The sequence below is a fragment of the Rana temporaria genome, chromosome 13, assembly GCF_905171775.1.
Source record: "Rana temporaria chromosome 13, aRanTem1.1, whole genome shotgun sequence".
NCBI lineage: Eukaryota > Metazoa > Chordata > Amphibia > Anura > Ranidae > Rana > Rana temporaria.
Window position 1 is genome coordinate 66,672,403 of NC_053501.1, and position 22,534 is coordinate 66,694,936.

The 22,534-nt window shown below is 43.6% G+C and overlaps 1 protein-coding gene across 1 annotated transcript in view; it reads left to right on the plus strand.

Moving 5' to 3' along the window:
* Nucleotides 1-22,534, plus strand: part of AKAP6 (A-kinase anchoring protein 6) — a 311,162-nt gene that overhangs the window by 139,182 nt on the left and 149,446 nt on the right. The window contains exon 6 of the mRNA XM_040332843.1: nucleotides 4,089-4,185. Coding sequence (XP_040188777.1) covers nucleotides 4,089-4,185 — 97 coding nt within the window. The remainder of the gene's footprint in view (nucleotides 1-4,088; nucleotides 4,186-22,534) is intronic.

A 22,534-nucleotide genomic window follows, 5' to 3' on the forward strand; every position in this document is an offset into this window, starting at 1 on the left:
TTATCCAGCCAGTAAATATCGGACCAAATCCGAATTTTCCCAGCACCCTCCAGATATAGCCCCATTCTACACTGTCAAACGCTTTGGTCACATCCAGTGACAATACAGCTCTTGTTCCCTCAGTCTCTGTCAGGGTTTGTAGGTTTAAAAATGTCCTTCTGATATTCATGCTGGTAGATCTATTAGCTATGAATCCCGTCTGGTCTGGATGGATCAGTTTTGAGATAAGCCTATTAAGCCTCGATGCCAAAACCTTAGCTACTATCTTGGCATCGGAGCATAAGAGGGAAATTGGTCTATATGCTGCCGGGTCTAAGGGGTCCTTCCCTTCTTTTGGTATAACTGTAATAGTTGCTTCCAGCATTGACGCAGGGAGTCTTCCCTCCGTGGCCGCTCCATTTAATGCTTTTATGAGCTTTGGTAGTAGTATTTCTCCGTAATATTTATATATTTCCGTCGGGAGCCCGTCTGGACCTGGCGACTTTTGATTTGCCATATCTGCTACTGCCTGCTGAATTTCTACGAGTGATATTGGAGTTTCTGATTCATCCCTTTCTGCTTGTGTAATAGACGGGATCTCTAACCTCCCCAGGAAACCCTCCATTTATACTTCCATCCCTACCTTCTGTGCGGTATAAAGTTTTCATAGTACCCCTGAAAGGTCTGCACTATCTCTGATGTGTCTGATGTTATTGCCCCTCCTGCTGCTCTAATAGACCAGATATCACTTTAACTTTAGTATTTCCAAAAAAAACACAGAAGGCATTTTAACACATAGAGTTTCTGAAGTGCGTCTAAACCCAAAAGCAAGAATTACATTTCTTGCAGCTTACTAAACCCTAAATGTGGTGCCTGAATTGTTTTTCCTTTTTTTTCAAGCCCTTTTCACTTTTACCTGTGGATCCAGCCAGTATGTCTGGTAAACTTTCTTTAACAAAAGCTGGTGCAGCTAGGCATAGAAACCAATCAGCTTCCAGATTTTTTGTCAAGCAGTATCAGATCAAAAGGCTATAGGAAAGTTTAGGTTTATTTAAAAAAATAAAGGTAAAGCCCCTCAACATCATACTAATTGACCAGTAACAAAACAGTTTAATCTTATGATTTGTGAGATTATTTTTTGCAGTGCCACACTGCATTATCATACAATGTTATTAAAATGTTAAAACAGAGTGCGCAAAACACTTCAAAACCACATCTCCACATCCCTGTATCCCACATTATTTAAAAAATATTCAACTTTGGGTATGTATGTGCTAGAAATCCAAAATCATGACTAACCAAAAAAAAAATTACATGCAAGCCTGAAAGGAGAGGTAGAGGTGCTGCTGCATTGAGGTAGTAGGTGGCAAGCATTGCTAATGTGACCTCCTACCCCTCATCCACCTCCAGCTTTTCCACCTCCTATTCCTCTACCTCTCCGACCTGTGTGTTTGTGGCACTAGGATAGGCTTTGGAGAGCTATAGATTTTTCACTCCACTAGTGGCTCATCATCCAGGAGGCCTGCATCATTTTGGACCAGCTAAAAGACACAACTTAAATGGTGAGCTGGGACAAGGCTGTGATTAGTGACACCATGTGTCAGTTATGGGGTTGACAAACCATTAAACACTAATTGGACTGCTTACAGTGGTCAGTTTTTTTTTGTTTAGTTAAAAAACCTTTATCCCAACAATGTAAATAGAAATAGAAAGAGAGGAGCTTCTAAGTGCAGTAACACCAGTATTAAGCGGTACAAAAGCAGTTAAAAACACTCACAGAAAGGTAATGTAAAACATCTTTGAGTGCTGCTTAAAGGAGTTCTCTGACCTAAAACTTTTAACCCCCGCTGTGCCCGGGCTGTAAAACTATACAAAATAAACTTTCACTTACCTGCCTACGATCCCCCGTTGTTCCGATATCGCCGTCCCGTTCTCCGGTCCCGGTCTCTTCCGCTTCCTGTGTGTCGGTGACTCATAGTGCGCTCAGCCTATCAGCGGCCGCAGCAATGTCCCGTCGCGGCCGCTGATAGGCTGAGCACACTATGAGTCACTGACACACAGGAAGCGGAAGAGACCGGGACCGGAGAACGGGACGGCGATATCGGAACAACGGGGGATCGTAGGCAGGTAAGTGAAAGTTTATTTTGTATAGTTTTACAGCCCGGGCACAGCGGGAGTTAAAAGTTTTAGGTCAGAGAACTCCTTTAAGTGCCCTCTGTGCATTCTCCAGTTTCATTCATACAGAAGCTCCCTATATACCTCCACCTTCCCAACAATGTAATTCATATTATACACAAATTAACTGATGTTGGCCTGAGAGACAACCTGGCAGCACTCCTCTTACACCTGACTCCTATTCCCAAGTACCCTTGAAAAACTCTTATTCATTTAAAAAATGCCACAAACATTTGTATCCCACTTTGCTGGACAAAACAGCCCCACCTTCCATGAACCTGTGTCTGCCAAAGTCAACAAGGTTCCCAGGATGGAGGATCTAACAGCCTCACTGAAACATACATCAGATAAACACTTGGTACTACTGGAACAAATTTACCGTTTCTGAAGATTACAAAGACTGAAGCCCTGTACACACAGCCGGTTTTCACCTTTGGGAAAAAAAACGTTGTTTTCTGCTAAGCTTGACGGGATTCCTGCCAAGCTTGTCTTTCGTACAGACTGTGATACAAAATCCCGTCAGTCCAAAGCGCCGTGACGTACAACACGTACAAGGCACTATAAAGGGGAAGTTCCATTTCAATGGTGCCACCCTTCGGGCTGCTTTTGCTGATCTTGTGTTATCGCGTGTTAGTAAAAGTTTGGTGAGAGTAAATTTGCGCTTATGAATAATTTGCAGCGTGAGGAATGTGCTATCTCCATTACGAACGCTAGTTTTACCAAAAGGAGCGTTCCCGTCTCATACTTGATTCTGAGCATGGGCGTTTTTTTTACCCTCGGAAAACCATACACACGACCGGTTTTTTCTATGGGAAAAAGTCAGATGGAATCCCGACAGGAAAATAGAGAGCAGGTTCTCTATTTTTTTTTGACAGTTTTCCTGTCGGGAAAACTGCCATGAAGCATACACACGACCGGTTTTACCGGCCAAGCGCTCTCCTGGCAGCTTTCCTGCCGGAAAAAACAGTCGTGTGTACGAGGCTTTACTGTCAGAGAGCTGAGCTTCTTCCAGAGGTCAATCATGACCTTAAGTCTAGCATTGAGGTCACCTCATGCCTAACATCTTAGCCCCCTGACCATCCTCTCCACTCCATCCATTACATTTTATGCTGTGATTTATTCCCATCTATCCATATCACTTTCTCTTCATGGAATCTCTAGGGTCTACCCTCTACCCTCACCCCATAAAAATAAAAAAATACCTGCCAAATTGGCTGAATAAATAATGAATTTCCTCCTTGTAGTACAGTACCTCAAAACAGTTCCTCCACTACTTATTGAAATATACCATTGTTTATTGTATACTTGTATGTGATGTATACATAATAAAGAGCAAACTCTGCTTTCTATACCTTTTTTTAATGTGTTAAAACAGTAAAATTGAATAGAGTAAAATATAAAAAAGAAAAAATTTTTTTTTTCTGTAACTTGTGTTATGCCACGTACACACGATTGTAATTTCCGACAACAAAAACGTGAATTTTTTTCAGACAGAATTTTGTCTCAAACTTGTGTTGCATACACACAAATGTTGTCTGAAATTCCAACTGTCAAGAACGTGGTGACGTACAGCACTACGACGAGCAGAGAATCGGAATTGCATACAGACGATCGGAATTTCCGACAAGAACTTTTGCCGTAGGAAAATTTGAGAACCAGCTATCAAATTTTAGCTTTTTTTGGGGGGGTTGAAGGACACTTTTAGAAACCTTATCTCATGTCATCACAAGTCTAGTATGTGTGAGTCCTGCTCTGGAATTATTCTACTATAGTCTTCTACAGCGTACTAGAGATCAACAGAAATACGTTTGCAGATTTGCATAATTGTTTTTTTCTGAAGAAGGATCATTATTATTAATATTAAATATTACAAAAATAAGGTGAAACACTGAAAGATGTGTTTATCATCCTGACTCATTCATGATCTTTTGCAGAACTTCAAGCAGAGTGTGGACAGTCACTGTGCACTAAAAGATGCGGTTCTGGAAGAAGGTCAAAGACTGATGGAGGTGCTGGTATCTCACAGAGCAGGTAATGAAGAAAAGAAAAAGGAAAACATGCCCCATCTATGTTTGAAAAGAAACATGATTGCATAGTGGATTGTAGGTTATTTAGTCTGTCCTGTGCCTTATACACATACAAACACTCAAATGTGCTTTTATATGAAAAGAAATAGGTAATATAAAGAACAATTATACAGGATTACTAATTATTCACTGCTCATGATTGTTCAACCATGCCTATAAACATAAAGTTAAAGCTAATTGGACATGTTAGTAAGAGCATATGATGCATCTGCCCTATTAACCACTTAAGCCCCGGACCATTTCGCTGGCCAAAGACCAGAGCACTTTGTGCGATTCGGCACTGTGTTGCTTTAACTGACAATTGCGTCGTGCAACGTGGCTCCCAAACAAAATGGACGTCCTTTTTTTTCCCACAAATAAAGCTTTCTTTTGGTGGTATTTGATCACCTCTGCGGTTTTTATTTCTTGTGGTATAAACAAAAATAGAGCGACCATTTTAAAAAAAATTCAATATTTTTTACTTTTTGCTATAATAAATGTCCCCAAAAAATCTATAAAAAAAAAATTTCCCACAGTTTAGGCCGATACTTATTCTTCTACATTTTTTTGGTAAAAATCGCAATAAGCGTAAATTGATCAGTTTTATGACCTTTTTTTTTTACTAGTAATGGCAACGATCTGCGATTTTTATCGTGACTGCGACTTTATGGCGGACACATTGGACACTTTTGACACATTTTTGTGACCAAAGTCATTTTTACAATGATCAGTGCTATAAATATGCACTGATTACTGTGAAAATGACACTGACAGTGAAGGGGTTAACCTCTAGGTGGCACTGAAGGGGTTAAGTTAGTCCTAGTGAGTGATTCTAACTGTTAGGGGGCGTGGCTCCGGGTGACACGTGACTGATCGCTGCTCACGATGAGAGGGAGCATACTATCAGCGACAGTATCACTAGGCAGAACGGGGAGATGCACGCCAGGAATTTCAAAGTTACGGATATATACGTTACTTTGACCAACCGTGCTAATTCTGCTGACGTAAATTTACAGCAGCTGGTCCTTAACCGGTTAATGTGAAACTTAAAGTAGAGCTCCACCCAAAATGGGAAGTACCGCTTAAAGGACTCCTCATTTGGCATGTCATTTTTTTGGGGAGAACGGGTACCTAGTTTTGACAGGTACCTTCTCCCACCTCTGCTCAAACTGCTTAGGTGGTTCGAGCGGAAGTTTTCCTCTCCCTTCCCTCCTTGCAATCTTCTGGGACACGTCACATGGACAGAGAAGGGCAACCAAACTGCACGGAGGAGCTCAGTGATGAGGAGAGATTAGAGGAACTGAATTTATTCTCTATTGAGAAGAGATTAAGGGGGATATGATCAACGTGTACAAATACATAAGTGGTCCATATAGTGAACTTGGTGTTGAGTTATTTACTTTAAGCTCATCACAGAGGACAAGGGGGCACTCTTTACGTCTAGAGGAAAAAAAGATTTAATCTCCAAATACGGAAAGGTTTCTTCACAGTAAGAGCTGTGAAAATGTGGAATAGAGTCTCTCCAGACGTGGTTCTGGCCAGCTCAGTAGATTGCTTTAAAAAAGGCCTGGATTCTTTCCGAAATGTACATAGTATAACCGAGTACTAACATTTATAGGTAAAGTTGATCCAGGAAAAATCTGATTGCCTCTCGGGAGATCAGGAAGGAATTTTTTCCCCTGCTGTAGCAAATTGGAGAATGCTTGGCTGGGGGTTTTCACCTTCCTCTGGATCGACTGTAGGTGAAGGATTGTGTATATGAGATTGTATGATTTTTAATTTTTTTTGGTTGAACTAGATGGACTTGTGTCTTTTTTCAAAGTAACTAACTATGTATTATGATCCAAAAGATTGCCCGACCAATGGGGAGGCGCTGCATACTCAGTGCGCACCTGGCTGTGAAGCCGCAAGCCGTCATAGCAGGGTGCACACACTTGCAATGCCAGCACCGCGGAAGAAGCGAGGGCAAAAAATGAAGATCTGCTGTGGTATATGGAACATTCATAAATGTTAATTGTGCCTTAGCAGTATTCTGAAAAACGAATTCCTTCTGAAAAATAGAAGTGCTATGTGACTGCTAGTCTCAACAAATTTGGAGTGAGATTTGATGCTGTTACTATTGTGCTGCTCACTGTTCTAATTACCTGTGGGTGGTAGTTCCAAGAAGGGCGCTGGGACCATGTCTAGGGAGGTCTCCGCTGGGCTCACCTCTAAGACTCCTACTCTTCTACACATCGGAGACTGCAACAGTCAGTGTGCTGATCTTGGTGTGCAACTGGGTGACAGATGAGGCGATGGACTGCAGGGATGCCTGTATTATTTCAACTGAAAAGAGACAAATGTCCATCAAGTTCTACTTTTGCAGTAATGCCTGATCTGTGGATCGGGTTGAAGCGAGTGTACTGATATTAATTACACCTAACTCTATGCCCAGATCTGTAGACTTTTGCTGAAAAAATGCTCATACTGGGTAATGGGAGCAGTGTGCTGACAGGTACTACAGACTATAGCACATGTAACATACAGGGAACTCTCAATCGTGTTCGACAGAAGCAGATTGCAAGCAGTTAGGCAACTTTACAGTATTGCATACATGTGAGAGAACCCTAACTGTTAGAGCCGGTTCACACAGGGGCGACTCGTCAGGTGACTCAGCCGCCTGACAAGTCGTGCTCCGCTCTGTTCAATGAAACCGTTCTAATAGGAGCGACTTAAGTCGCTTCAACTTAGAAAAAGGTTATTTTACAACTTTGAGGGTGACGTGGGGCGAATTGCATTGACTTCAATACAGAAGTCATTTTGCAAGTCGCCTCTGAAGTTGTCTTGAGATTTCCTTGCCGAGTCGCCCCCAAAGTCGTGCCACCCCTGTGTGAGCGGGTCTTATAAGAGGCATCAAAAAAGACAACATGGAGATAATGAGCTAATAAAAAGATTGGCAAATGAACATTATGCAGGAAGTGGTGGCGGCCAGTACTTCCTGCTGACCTTGCCTTGGGCATGAAATGGCTTATCCCAGCACTCTGCAAACATGAGTCTTAGAGCAGCAGTATAATTACAAAATACATGGAGCTTAAAATGCCAGTCTAACTTGGGCATATCTCTACCCTCTCCATCTAACTACCTACAAAGATACAGCAGGGTTTTTTTTGCGTTATACAGACGACATGTATGTGTAGATCAAGTTAAATATCCAATGTAAGAAATAAAAATAGGCATTTAGAAAGAATACTGAATATGCCCCAAGAAATATTTTCAGACATTCCTCAAAAATAGCACAAAGCAAGGGAATATAAAAAAAAAAAAAAAAAAGACTGCCGCAAAACATTTGGGCAAAGGTTCATATATTTTTATTGCAGCTGGATCATTTGATTCCTGACAGAGATAGCTAACTCTGGCAATATTTCTAAAGCTTCCTGTAATAGCTTTTTACAGCTTGATAGCATCATATTTTAAACCATAGAGAAAGCAGCCTTGAGCTCTGCTATTGCTGTGGAACTATAGATTCCAGAATACCTTGTTTTAGTATATTGGAAAATTCCACTGCCCAATGCAAAAGTCAATCAGATTACTGCCTTGGCAAATAACAGAGTAACTTAATCTAACACATATATTAAATATTACATAGTATGACATATGGTGCCTTTGGGTCCAGGGCAGTGTCATGGATGGAATTGACTTGTTCCCTACACTGGCTAAGCATTGGCCATACCCTTTGCCCCATCCAGGGCATAATAAGTCTTATATTGCATGAGCAGCGTGTGTTAAACAGAGAGACTGCACGTGGGCTTTGCTGGAACAGCCTGCAGGTTTAAATATGGCCATAGATGGGTAGAATTTTGAATGAAAATTCTTATAAAAAAGAATGTTCTAAGAAAGTTCATTCCTTTTTCTAATCATCAGTGGGTCAAATCTATGTTAATTTTCGACTGCAGTGACAAGAAAATTCAAAGGAGCAGGATGGAAAATTTTCCTCAAACTAATTTCTAACAGCATATGTGTTTTTTGTTCTGTGAAGTCCATTCATTCCAAAATCCATTCATTCCAAAATCCAAAGCAAACAAAATCTTTCAAACGACATTTGAATGTTCTGAGAATGTTTTGTGATATTTCATACAAATTTTCCTAAGGCTTTTTCTACTCACAACGTTAAAATAAAAAAGCGCTTATCAGAGAAAAGCCAGTCCCAGGAGTCAGACAGGCTGCTTCCCGGTATTGAAGTGCGTGATGATGTAACGAGCATTGGCTCCACCCTACGCATTTTGTCACATCTGACGTCGTCTGGGCCACTATGTGGCTCTTTTGGCTCTCTCCTCATTTATGGCTGAGTAATACAAGTTTAAGATGACTGCCATGATGAAGGTGTGATTGGACGGGAAGGAGGAGGTACACACTGTCCAAGATGGTGACAATTTGGAGACACAAGCGCATTTTGACTCTTTTTCTTTACTAGAAAGAGTCGCTTTGGTAAGCATGTTTATTTGGCATGTGGTGTTGTCGTAATTTATGAAGAGCTGTAAGATGAAGTAAATTTCACTGCTCATTTTGGGACTGTCCCTGTTTGCTACACTTTCCTGTTTGGACTCATTCATATTATGGTTTTCTCACATTTTCTATTGCCTTATCAGCGCTGTACTTTTGTTTATATTTAGTGAGCAATTTGTATCGATTGATGTGTCAGCTGCTATATTTAGTTCTCTGAGCGTGATTTATTTTTAGATTTGTTGACTGTAAGGTCAGAAATGGGCTGTTAGGATAGGAAACCTCTTTGCAGGGGACAAAGACAAAAGGGTTAGATCTTCTGACAATGACTTTATTTATGTTTGTACCTTCTTGCCATGATGACAGTAATCACACACATAGGTTGGACTTGATGGACTTGTGTCTTTTTTCAACCTCACCTACTATGTAACTATGTATGTAACTGCACTCGGATTTCTTGTATAGGCATCACAGGGATTGAAAATCAGGGAAAATCTTCCAAAACAGAGAGTGTCACCCAGGGCGGTGCTACCTTTAGGCAAGGTAGATGTCGGCCTAGAGCGCACATCATTCGGGGCGTGCAACACTGTCCCCCCACTTCCACCGCCCACTCACCGGCTCGCCCGCTGCACATCCCCCCCACGGCCACTGTATTCTGTATATCCCATAAGAGGAGGGAGAAGGAAGTAGGCTAGGTCTGCCCCACCTCCTCCCCATGTCCCCCCCTGCCTGCCCACAACCCCCGCATGCAGCTAATCTGTGCCTGGAAAGGGGGAGTGAGTGGGAGATTTCAAAGCAGCCAGTGCTCTCCGTTGTTCACAAAGCTGTTTGTCAGTTTCACTGTCTTCCACAGCATGGCTGCCTTCCGCACTCTACCTGCCCACTTGCCTACACCTTCAGGAGTCTCCAGCCAGGCACGGCGGTCCGCCCCTTTCCTCCTTTGGGACTTTCTCTCCATCTGGTTGGTGAGCACAACTGTACTATCCACCACAGCACCATCCAGCCTAGCAGAGATACAGCCAGCATAACGCAGGATGAATTCCATCCTATGAGTCTATGACTTGCTTTGCCATTCTAGTGTGGTGAGTTCTGCCTTCCAATGTGCCATAGTGTTCCTGCCTTCCGGGTATCATAGTGATCCTTCCTGTGCCATAGTGATTCTTCCTTCCTGCCTTTCCAGGTGCCATAGTGATCTTTCCTTCCTGCCTTTTAGTGCCATAGTAATCCTTCCTGCCTTCCAGGTGTCATAATGATCCTTACTTCCTGCCTTCCATGTACCATAGTTATCCCCCTTCCTTTTTACCATAGTGATCCTTCCCCCTCTCTCTCTAAAGATTGGTTCATACTGCAGTACTTATTCTCTGGCTTCGTCCCAGGGTTCCTCAGGTCCTTCATAATCCTCTATTTTAAGCTCTCTGTCTATTTTCAGTATATACAAAACCAGATGTATTGGAAGATTTTCTAAATGATTGTGTTGAGGTTTATATGTATCCCTGAGACTCCAGCTTGTGGCACAGCAATCAAAGCATATTTTATAGGTACAAGGAAGCCCTGGTTTTAACTATGGCCCTTAAGTCCGTCCCATGGTCATGTTGGACCACACCCACTTGTTGCCGTAGGTCACTGTCGTCTTGAAGTGTCCCTCATTCTCAAGTTCAAAAGTTGGGAGGGGGCGGCAAAATTAGGTTTTCGCCTGGGGTGTCAAAATCCTTGCACCAGCCCTGGTGTCACCTGCCCATTCAGATAGCAAGGGAACATGGATATATCAGGAGTGAGGTCCATCAGTAGACACTGCCACTGAATGGGAAAAAATGACAGTGGGGTTGATTTTCTAAATCGGAGAGTGCAAAATCTGGTTCAGCTGTGAATGGTAGCCAACCAGCTTCTTACTTCAGCTTGACAAAAAAAATGGAAGGTGATTGGCATCTATGCAGAGCTGTACCAGATTTTTCATTCCAGTTTTCGTAAATCAACCCCAGCGTGTCTTTAAATATATGGTGAAAGCCAGATAACCGTCTTTTTTCCCAGAAGTTACTGATGCTTTAATGCTATATGTGCTCCTTCTGCTTGTCCAGCCACTAAATTAATTATATTAATTAATTTTATCAGTAAAGTTAACAGAGTGCTGCAGTAGATGATTTATAACCATTGTACACATGAGTTGTCATAAATAAATAGGCAGCTATATTTGTTCTGTACATTTTACAGTATAAAAGACCTCAATATGGTCCTTGGTCAGCTGACCTTGATGGTGGGGTAATGATGTAAGTTAATAAAATATAGCTAATTCTCATTACATATAGTCATATATAACTTTTTGATATGTGTGTTCATATGTTTACATGATAGAATAGATGCATTTGAGCATTAAAATGATTGTTACAAAGTCTGAAAAAGGTCTCCCAATAAGTAAAAAAAATAAACCTCACCTGCCCTACTTTCCAAACCACTGATGTGTGTTTTATTAAGGAGCTACCAGCTTCATTTCAAGCTTATCAGCAACTCCTGCTGACCTCTATACAGAAAGTTGCTCCTATTATGCCGGGTACAGACGAGCAAACATGTACGATGAAACCGGTCCGTCGGACCGTTTTCACCGTACATGTCTGCCCGGGGATTTCTGTATGGTGGCTGTACTCACCATCATACAGAAATCCGCGCGTAAACAATACGCGGGGCGTGTCCGCAACGTCGCCGCGACGATGACGCGGCGACGTGGGCGGGCCTGCCAGTTAAATGCTTCCACGCATGCGTCAAAGTCATTCGACGCATGCGAGGGATGGCGGGCGCTCGGACATGTACGGTAGGTCTGTACAGACGACCGAACATGTCCGAGGGGACAGGATTCCAGCGGGCTGTTTTAAAACAAGCCCGGAAATATTTGCCCGCTGGGAAAAGGCCCGGCGGGCAAATGTTTGCTGGAATCCTGCCCGCTTGGGCCTACACACGACCGAACATGTATGCTGAAACTGGTCCGCGGACCAGTTTCAGCAGACATGTTCGGTCGTCTGTACGGGGCCTTAGACATTGTTAACTTCTGTTTGAATTGTAATGACACTGCATCCCGATTCATCTGTTGTATTCCCTCTGTATGATGCTTCAATAAAAATTACGAAAAATCCTCAACATCCTTGGTTCCCCTTTGCAATCCTTTTGCTGGTCCCTGTGTCACCACAAGATACATTCATGATGTTGGGGTTGGTGGTAGAAACCACTGAGTAAAGCTGGGCACCAGGCATCTGACACACCTTGAAGTGTTTTAAAGTGGTAGTAAACCTCTGAAATGAAAAATAAATAAACCATATTGCTCATAAAATGTGTACTTGCCCTGATCCAAAGTACCTAGTGTAAATTCTGCCTCCTCTCTCATTCCTCTATCTGCATGGATCACTACTGATAGTCTATGGCGACACCAGACAATCCTGGGAGACAGCTTCGCCCCTCCAGCAAGTAATTGACAGCCTCAGCTGTGCATGTTTTCCCATGAGACTGTGTAGAGGGGGTGTGTCCACCCCTCCACTTAGGTCTCAGATTACACTCAGCTATCTGCTTAATGATGTGCAGTGTGTGATGTGGGATCCCAGCCCCTTGCCTTTTGGAGCCCAGAAAGTTCAAAAAATCGGCACTTTAGGAGGCTGTCAAGCAAAGAGGGCTTCAGATAAACAGGTACAGCTTATGTAGAAGTATTTGTTTCGCCACTGTTTATCACCTGAGGTTGGACGCACACATCCGCGGGTATATGTAAGAGTTTACTACAACTTTAATTCTGGAACTATTGCAAAGAATGAAGATCAATGGTGTGGGCAGTAAGATGGGTGAGTATTAATTATTTTCTTTGCTAGGAGACCCTTTTCTGACATTTTAACAACAGAGTTGCTTTAATTTTGTTTCAAGTTTAGATTGAAATCACGGGTAGGTATAAAACCCTACCAATTCATACAGTAATGTATTAATACACCAATTAATACAGTTATGTATTCATTATAAATGTGACTCACATAAGTACCTGGATTTGGCTTGGTGTCAGCATGCTGTAATCCCCTGCACAACAGCAATCAACTTTGGTGAGGGAGGAACTGTACTAGAAGGCAATCATGTGTGCTACAGGGCACTTGCAAGGGATGTATAGAGTACGTGTAAAACGCCACCAATCACACAGGCAGTTTGTCATGGTGAAAATGGCAGCAGCATTCCACAAATTCCTGCTATTGTGTTTGACAGTTGTGAGTGGCTAGCTGAGGCCGCTGAGCCCATACACTTCAGTGACAGGTTGCAGCGCACATTTGCACATCCATTGATTACCTGCAGTGATTGCCACTGGACACTCTTAGTGTGAGTCCAGCAGCATCACCATCACCGCAAGTAGTCACTGGTTGTGTGAACAGCCATGAATAGCTGCAGGCACTGCAACCTGTCATTGTAGTGTATGGGCTTGGCAGCCGCAGCTAGCCGCTCAACACAGTAGAAGGAATCAGTCGATTCCTGTCACAGACATTTGCACCGTGGCAAACTGGCCATGTGGATGTAGCCTAATGCACACGATTGGAGTTTCCGTCGGAATAAACTCAGTTTTTTTCAACGGAATTCCGTTCAAGCTGTCTTGCATACACACGGACACACCAAATTCCGACCGTCAAAAACATGGTGAAGTACAACACTACGATGAAGTTTAAAAAATGAAGTTCAATGTTTTTTTCTCCGTCGGAGTTCCATACAAACGGAATTTCCGTAGGGAAAAAAAGAGAACATGTTCTCTTTCTAAGTCTGTCGGAATTTCCGATGGAAAAACTCAGATGGGGCACACACACGGTCGTAATATCCGATGAAAAAATTCCGTGTGACTTTTTCCATCGAAAATTTCGATCGTGTGTACAAGGCATACAATTTAAGGATCTGCAGGGCTTTTTTTCAGGTGGAACTGGGTGGAACTCTGGCTCAGACCTTTTGGTGCCTGCCCAACACAATCACTTGTAAACACAGAAGTCGGGTTTCTGTGTTTACAAGTGACAGCTCTGCACTCTGTGTGTAACTTCCCTGAACTCTGCACTCTGTATGTAATGCAATCCTGGTATTTAATGCCCCTTTAAGACCCTCCTACTGTTTGTGAAATCTGACCACACACACTATTTGATGTGATTCACCTATTGTTTGAGAAAAAAAGGCCTGATGATATGGAACACATGAAGTCAGAGTAAAGTCAGATCTCCTTGCATGCTTATTCTGGATCAGTGGATCAGCATGACAGCCATGCAACTAGCATTTTACAATGAGAGGTCAGTAATGGCAGGCTTCATGTTCCCTTTTTTTTTTTTTTTTTTATATGGCAATCAATTAAAAAAACAAGAGTCCAAGAACAAAATTAAGAAATTATAATTTGCATTATGACAAATTCAGGAGGAGAAATTATGCAGGCAAAACAACCTACTAAGCACGGCCTTGGCAATAAGGACGAGAAGGGAGCATACAATTACATCAATATTCTGAAAGATGAATCACAATTACTGAGTGTCAGCCATAGCCCCCATACTTTATTAATAGAAGAAATCCATTCTGCTGATTTTTCCCTCCTTGTCTGTAATTTATGGTTAGTGTCCATTTTACTAAGAGCAACATCATATGTACATATAAAGGTATCTGAACCTGAAAAGAGGGCATTGTGACCTGAAATATGGAAGGAAGGTGAATAACAACTCCAGTTTTTACAGCCGATGTGACAGATTCCTACCGTCACTTGCAATAATCAAATAGTTTTGCGGTCCCCTTGCGAGTAATAATGAGCACTTGCAGAGGTCGAAAGTGTTCACTATCTCTTGGAAAACCTGTGTGATAGATGAGAAATCATTCCCTCTTCCCTAGGGAGTAGAGAACAATTCTTTCACCATTTGTGCTCTAATACCAAATATCAGCCAAGTTAAGGTGTCGCTACCGTTTACATAACAGTGGGAGTCACATGCGGGTTATCTAAGTATCTAAGCTATATGAGTCTATGCACCTAGCTGCGTTCTGGCTTTAGGAAGAAGCACGCTGCGATCAACAGACGTCTTGTGGTCAGAAACAAAAAGACCAATTAAAGCCGCCCTGTGCAGAATAAAAGGGGGGCTCAATTAAAAATACAACAGTAGTACAGAAAGAGTGAACGTACAGTTTCACATGCCAACTAGATTTTATTATGCAAGTAAAAAAACGAGACAATGCCTAGAGAAATAGAAAACACTGGCCTGATGAATCTCTACTGTCTCACACTGATGAGGCGATCAGGATATGTTGAAATCCACAACCCTTAATTGATCTAATGGGATCAGCAATCCAGTCTGCCTAATCAGTGGGTAGTATTGGGGTGCATTTACTTAGAACAAACTGGCTGGAGAATCTCATCAAATGCATTGCTTTATAGTGCATTACGTTTTGTAATCCTTTGGGAAATAATTTGCAGCACAAGTCAACAAACATGTTTGTAATGGCTTCAAGGATAAGAGCATTAATTATCTTAATATGTTGTTCATACAGATGTCAATGCAGGTCTGTGGATAAAACAAAATGTAGCGCTCACCCCCAGGCCCGGATTTACTCCATTTGCCGCCCCAAGGCCGGGTCCTTCAATGCCGCCTGCGCAGTACGGGGGGGGGGAATTTTTCGGCAGGACACTGAGAAGCAGGGGGGGGGGTGTTGCTGGCAAAAATGACATTGAGCATTGGGGGGGTGCTGCTGCCGAAAATGACAAAATGACATTGAGAACCGGGAGGGGGGTTGCTGCTGCCAAGAACTATCTCGCCTTCTCTTCCCTCTGTTTTTTCTCCTCTCACCATCCGCATGACAGGGGGGAACTCCTGGTATGAAAGTGAAAGTGTCTTCTCCTCTCGGCCGCAGTGCCGCCCCTGCACCCACTGCCGCCCCGAGGCCTGGCCTTGTTGGCCTTGTCTGGAATCCGGCCCTGCTCACCCCCGAAGGAGCCGCTGATTAGTTTGGGATCTGCCTACTGAGTTACCTTCTTGACTTGGTCTAGGGGTGATTTATGTGAGTGTAAATAAAGAGCAAGTGCTCAGACATCAATTCAGTTTTCAATGCTTTATTCCAAGGCCCAACATGGCCAACATCAACATGGCACACGACAGAAAAAGGTTAATGAGCGTAGGGAAACTTTAGTATCAGGCCTTGGATATGAAGAGAGAGCAAGCCTGCTCTCAGCAATGATATAGCTCAATTCGTCGCCACCCCCATCAGGGTGGGTAAAGTGCCCCCGGACAGGCGGTTATCTCAGGCCTGGCAGCCGGAGCGTCACTTGCGGATCACTGGGAGGAAACAGACCTCTGCCACAGGCCTGACTCAGGGCCTCTGCCACAGGCCGGACAACTTAGGATTTGTGAGATCAATTTGAGCAAATCCTCCCAGTTAGTTCAATCAGTGTCACCCACTGACAGCTTGAGCATACCTGTCATATGGTGCGGTGACCGGATCCCCGATGGTTCGTCTAGGCCTCCTGGACAACCTCTAGTTCTAGGTTCCCCCGAGCCGATCCCCCATCGCACAGCCTCCAGCTTAGGATCCTCTCAACAGAAGGTTGGGACCCAGCAAGTCGCTGGGGCCCCTCTCAATGTCAGGATGAGGCTCTGCATGGTGCACAATCTCAGCGAAGCAGGCCACGGTGGTGGGGCCCATGGATGCGCGTACCTTGAAGGTGGGTACCGCACCTGGAACTCGGGCCCCGCATAGAACAACCCGCCAAAAGCGGCTGCCCCAGATATACCCCCCTCCCAGCATGCCCAACGAGGGAAAAACTCCTCTGATTGGCTGCTGGGAGAAGGTGGGTCTGTCAGAACCCCTCTAGCGCCAACTGCCGCCCAGGGGTGATAACATACCCCTGGAGCGCAGAATGACCTACAGGACCGATTCTGAAGTGGGCAGCAGCCTGAGTTTCCATAAATCACGAATGGGAGTGAAACTAACCCTTCCATTCCCCACTAACTTTAGTGTAGCGCCCGCACTGAAAGTAGGGGGGGCGCTACAAAAATATTTGACTTTACCATTCAATACTAACAGATTTGCAGATGGGCATGTTACATTATGGTATCCATTAGAAATACAGTTGAACCTCGAATTACGAGCATAATCCGTTCCAGGAGAATGCTCGTAATCCAAAGTACTCGCATATCAAAGCGAGTTTTCCCATTGAAGTCAATGGTAAGAAAATAATTTGTTCCGCATTGACTTCAATACCGAATGCAGCCAGAGGTGTGGGGGCACCAGAGATTGCCGAAAAGGCCCGAGGACACTGTGGTACTGCAGGCCTATTTTCGGGTCTGCTCGGCTTCTGCACCCCCGTACCTATGGACAAATGAGGTACTGCAGGTCTATTTAGCTTGAATTCTGCTCGTCTTGCGAGTCAACACTCCGACACAAACCGAGTCAGAATTTAAAAAAATAAAGTTGCTCGCAAATCAAAACGCTCTCAAATAGGGTTGTCCCGATACCGATACTAGTATCGGTATCGGGACCGATTCCGAGTATTTGCGGGAGTACTCGTACTCCCGCAAATACCCCCGATACCGAAATAGAATACCCCCCCCCCCGCCGCCGCCGTTACGCCGCATCCCGCCGCATCCCCGCTAATACGCGCGGGGAACATTACAGCTTTCATTTGAATAGCTGTAATGATTCGTGCCGCGTATAGACACTCCCCCTTGCTCGGGTGAACTGTCCAATCCCGAGCAAAGGGGAGTGTCTATACGCAGCGCGGCGCAAATCATTACAGCTATTCAAATGAAAGCTATAATGTTCCCCGCGCGTATTAACCAGTCGGCGGCAGCGGGGATGCGGCGGGATGCGGCGGCAGTGGGATGCAGGTAAGGGGGACATGGCTGGATATGGGGGGAGACATGGCTGCATAGGGGGGACATGGCTGGATATGGGGGGAGACATGGCTGCATATGGGGGACATGGCTGGATATGGGGGGAGACATGGCTGCATATGGGGGACATGGCTGGATATGGGGGGGAGACATGGCTGCATATGGGGGGACATGGCTGGATATGGGGGGGACATGGCTGGATATGGGGGGAAACATGGCTGCATATGGGGGACATGGCTGGATATGGGGGGGAGACATGGCTGCATATGGGGGGACATGGCTGGATATGGGGGAGACATGGCTGCATATGGGGGGGAGACATGGCTGCATATGGGGGGACATGGCTGCATGGGGGGGGGACATGGCTGGATATGGGGGGAGACATGGCTGCATATGGGGGGGAGACATGGCTGCATATGGGGGACATGGCTGGATATGGGGGGAGACATGGCTGCATATGGGGGGACATGGCTGGATATGGGGGTACATGGCTGGATATGGGGGGGGACATGGCTGCATATGGGGGGACATGGCTGGATATGGGGGGAGACATGGCTGGATATGGGGGGAGACATGGCTGCATCTGTGGGGGAACATGGCTGCATTTGTGTGGGGACATGGCTGCATTTGTGGGGGGGACATGGCTGCATTTGGGGACACATTTTAAAAAAGTATCGGTATTCGGTATCGGCGAGTACTTGAAAAAAAGTATCGGTACTTGTACTCGGTCCTAAAAAAGTGGTATCGGGACAACCCTACTCTCAAACCAAGTTACTCTAAAACTGAGGTTCCACTACATTGAAACCTTGGTTTGAGAGTGTTGTGCAAGAAAAGCACAATTAAAAAAAATGTTTTACTTGATATACAAACGATGTTTTGACATATAAGTAGCGTCATGTCACAACTGACTATAAAAGAGAAGAGAGGCGCCTCTATGTGTAGCAATATGGTTACATTTAACCCCTTCCATACAGGGCATTTTCACCCCCTTCCTGCCCAGACCAATTTTTAGTTTTCAGCGCTGCTGCATTTTGAATGGCAATTGCGCGATAATGCAACACTGTACCCAAATGAAATCTTTATGTTTTTTCCCCCCACAAATAGAGCTTTCGTTTGGTGGTATTTGATCATCTCTGCGGTTTTTATTTTTTGTGCAATAAACAAAAGAAGAAAATAAAAACACAATATTTTTTCATTTTTGATTTAATAAATACCACAATTTAAAAAAATATATATATATTTTTTCCTCAGTTTAGACCGATACATATTCTTCTACATATTTTTGGTAAAAAAAATCACAATAAGCGTATATTGATTGATTTGCGCAAAAGTTAGAGCGTCTACAAAATAGGGGATAGATTTCTGGCATTTTTTTTTTTTTACTAGTAATGGCGGCGATCTGCGATTTTTACTGTGACCGTGACATTGCGGCGGACACATCGGACACTTTTGACACGTTTTTGGGACCATTCACATTTATACAGCGATTAGTGCTATAAAACTGCACTGATTATTGTATAAATGTGACTGGCAGGGAAGGGGTTAACACTAGGGGGCACTGAAGGGGTTAATATGTTCCCTAAAGTGTGTTCTAACTGTAGGGGGGAGGAGACTCACAAGGGGAGGAGACTGATGTGTGTTCCTCTGTACTGGGAACACAGCATCGGTCTCCTCACCTCTGACAGGAGGTGGATCTGTGTGTGATTGCGGGACGAAAGCACGTCATAGGACGTCCACCCGGATCGAGGGAGGGTTCCTGCCGGCATCATTTTACAATGGCCCGGTAAGGAAGAGGTTAATGGAGGTACAACATTTATCAACTCACATGGTTGATAATTAAAAGAGGCACATCGAAGGCCCCGTACACACGTCCGAGAAACTTGACGGGCAAAACACATTGTTTTGCTCGTCGAGTTCCTTGTGAAGCCGCCGAGGATCTCGGCGAGCCAAGTTTCCTCATTGACTAACGAGGAAATAGACAACATGTTCTCTATTTGGCTCGACGAGTTCCTCGTCGGTTTCCTCGGCCAAAAGTGTACACGCGACCGGGTTTCTCGGCAGAATACGGCTCCGATCGAGTTTCTGGCTGAATTCTGCCGAGAAACTCGGTAGTGTGTACGGGGCCTAAGTATGCAGGCATCCGGTGTAAAGCTGTCCACATAAACCGTCCTCCTGAGTCCTCACCGCCATCGACATTATCCCTTCCACTCTGGACTCCACAAGCGGTTCAAGCCACGCTTTCAGATCGCACATAGAAGCGTATATTGATTGGTTTGTGCAAAAGTTATAGTATAGTTTTTTATTAGTAAAGGCAGCGATCTGCGATTTTTATCGTAATTGCAGCATTATTGCGCACACATCGGACACTTTTGATGCTCTTTTGGGACCATTGTCATTTATACAGCGATCAGTGCTATAAAAATGCATTGATTACTGTGTAAATGACTCTGGCAGGAAATGGGTTAAACACTAGGGGGCGATGAAGGGGTTAAGTGTGTCCTAGGTAGTGATTGTGTCCTAGGGAGTGATCACTGCTCCTGATGACAGGGAGCAGAAGATCTCTGTCTTGTCACTAGGCAGAACAGGGAAATGCCTTGTTTACACAGGCATCACCCCGTTCTGCAGCTCGTGACTAGATTGCGGACATCGAGTCCACGGGACCCATGGTCACGCTCACGGAGCACGCGGCGGCCATGGCAGAATGGCGTACCTGTACGTCCATTTGCGTATTCTGCCGACGTATATCGCCATACAGCGGTCGGCAATCGGTTAAATGTAACCATAATGCTACACTTAGAGGTGCCTCTCTTATATACTCTGTAGCTCCTGATGGATTTTTCTTCTAATCCCCTTGTGGAGGCTTCCATTTGTGAATGGACATTTTATGGTTACACAACCTGGTCACATTGCTATAATCTTTTTATATGGACTATAAACTGAAGGACCTATGAAAAAATGGTTGTGGAATGAATCATTTGAGTTTCTATTATTTCTTATGGGGAAATTCGCTTTGATATACAAGTGCTTTGGATTACAAGCATGTTTCTGGAATGAATTATGCTCGCAATCCAAGGTTTTACTGTATTTTAAAACAAGTTTGCAATGTGATACAATATAGATACTACCTTATGACGTGGCCAAGCAGCATATGCTAATAAAAATGTATTAAAGGATAACTTTAAAACCTGTGCCCAGACTACTGTTAGCACACTAAAGTTCTTACATATTTTAAAGCGGAGTTCCGGCCACAATTTCACTTTTTAAATATAAATACCCCTGTAATACACAAGCTTAATGTATTCTAGTAAAGTTAGTCTGTAAACTAAGGTCCGTTTTGTTAGGTTGTTACAGCATTTAGACACTTTATAAAATAGAAATTGACTGGGGCCATCTTAAGTGTGGGCATCATGAAGTCAGACTTTATGACTTCCTGGATTTCAGCCTTGCAGATCTCGCACATGCTCAATGCTGCACAAGCAGTGTCAGATCCGGTTTCAGCACCTGTGCTGTCCAAGTCACATGATTCTTTGAGACTGGGGAGTGCACAGACTCCTGGAAAGTTACACCCACTACATTCCCAGGAGTCTGTGCGGTGTAGGTTAGGAAGCATTAAGCACCTAGGTGCAGGAAGAGGGAAGATTAACTATTCTGCCTAGCAACAACACTTTGAAGGCATTTAAAAAAAAAAAATGTTTTTCCGTAAAGGACTAATGACATTTTTTTAAAACTACTGATGTAATGTTATATATATATCGGTGGAACTCCACTTTAAACAAGCCCACATTCACCTCTGAAGCTATTGGCACTGCAGAGAAATTAAACTTTAAACAGCACAACACAGTTAGTGAAATCAAAGTTCTTTTTCTTTTGCTTATCTAACCCATCCATGGTTCAGCTAAATAACTGTGTGAAGCAGATACGTTTTTTTTGTTACTGGTGTGAGAACAGGAAGTGTGTTAATGGCAGGATCATTAGAGAAAAGAAAGCCTGAAGAGGAAAATGAATGCAGCCAGCACATCTAAGGATTAATAAGCTCCAATATATTACATAGTTCATCTTGGGTGTAGACAATAAAAATATATGTTTTAAATATTTAACCCCCTTAGCGGTAAACCCGAGCGTGACTCGGGGTGGATTTTTTATGCTAAGAACGGTATCCCCGAGTCACGCTCGGGGTGGATGTGCAGAGTGTGCAACGGCGCGGCTTACCTTTCGCAGCATCCACAGACAAGTTACTCACCTTGTCCCTGGATCCTGCGATGTCTCCCCGCTGTGTGATCGAGCTGTCTCCTCGCTCGATTCACAGTCTCCCCGTGTGCCGCCGATCTCCGTTCCCTGCGACGTTACGACGCACGGGGGCGGAGATCGGCGCCAAATTCAAAAAAGTAAACAAACACATTACATACAGTATACTGTAATCTTATAGATTACAGTACTGTATGTAAAAAATACACACCCCCCTTGTCCCTAGTGGTCTGCCCAGTGTCCTATATGTTCTTTTATATAATAAAAACTGTTCTTTCTCCCTGCAAACTGTAGATTGTCCATAGCAACCAAAAGTGTCCCTTTATGTCAAAAATGGTTTTAGATCAGCTAGAAAACAGCGATAATAAATTATAATCACTTGCAGAATTGTGCGATAGCGATTTGTGGGGAAATACGTCATAAAAAAATAAAAGTAATGACAGCAACAATTCTGCAACTGAGCAAATTTCAGTGATTTTGAGTTGATTACATTATTGAATAATTTTTATTATAATTATATTATTATTTGTTATAATTATTTATAATTATTTATTATATTCTAATTTATGATTTTGTTTTTAAAAAAAAATCATACCCGGGATGCCTACTAGACTCTTGTTTGGTCAGATTTAAATGAGTTATTCCTAAGAATTGCAGGCCTACAGTATAAAAAGCCAAATTTCCTTGCAAAATAATTGTACCGCTTTTGGTACGTAATTCCAGACAGAATCATACCGCCAGGGA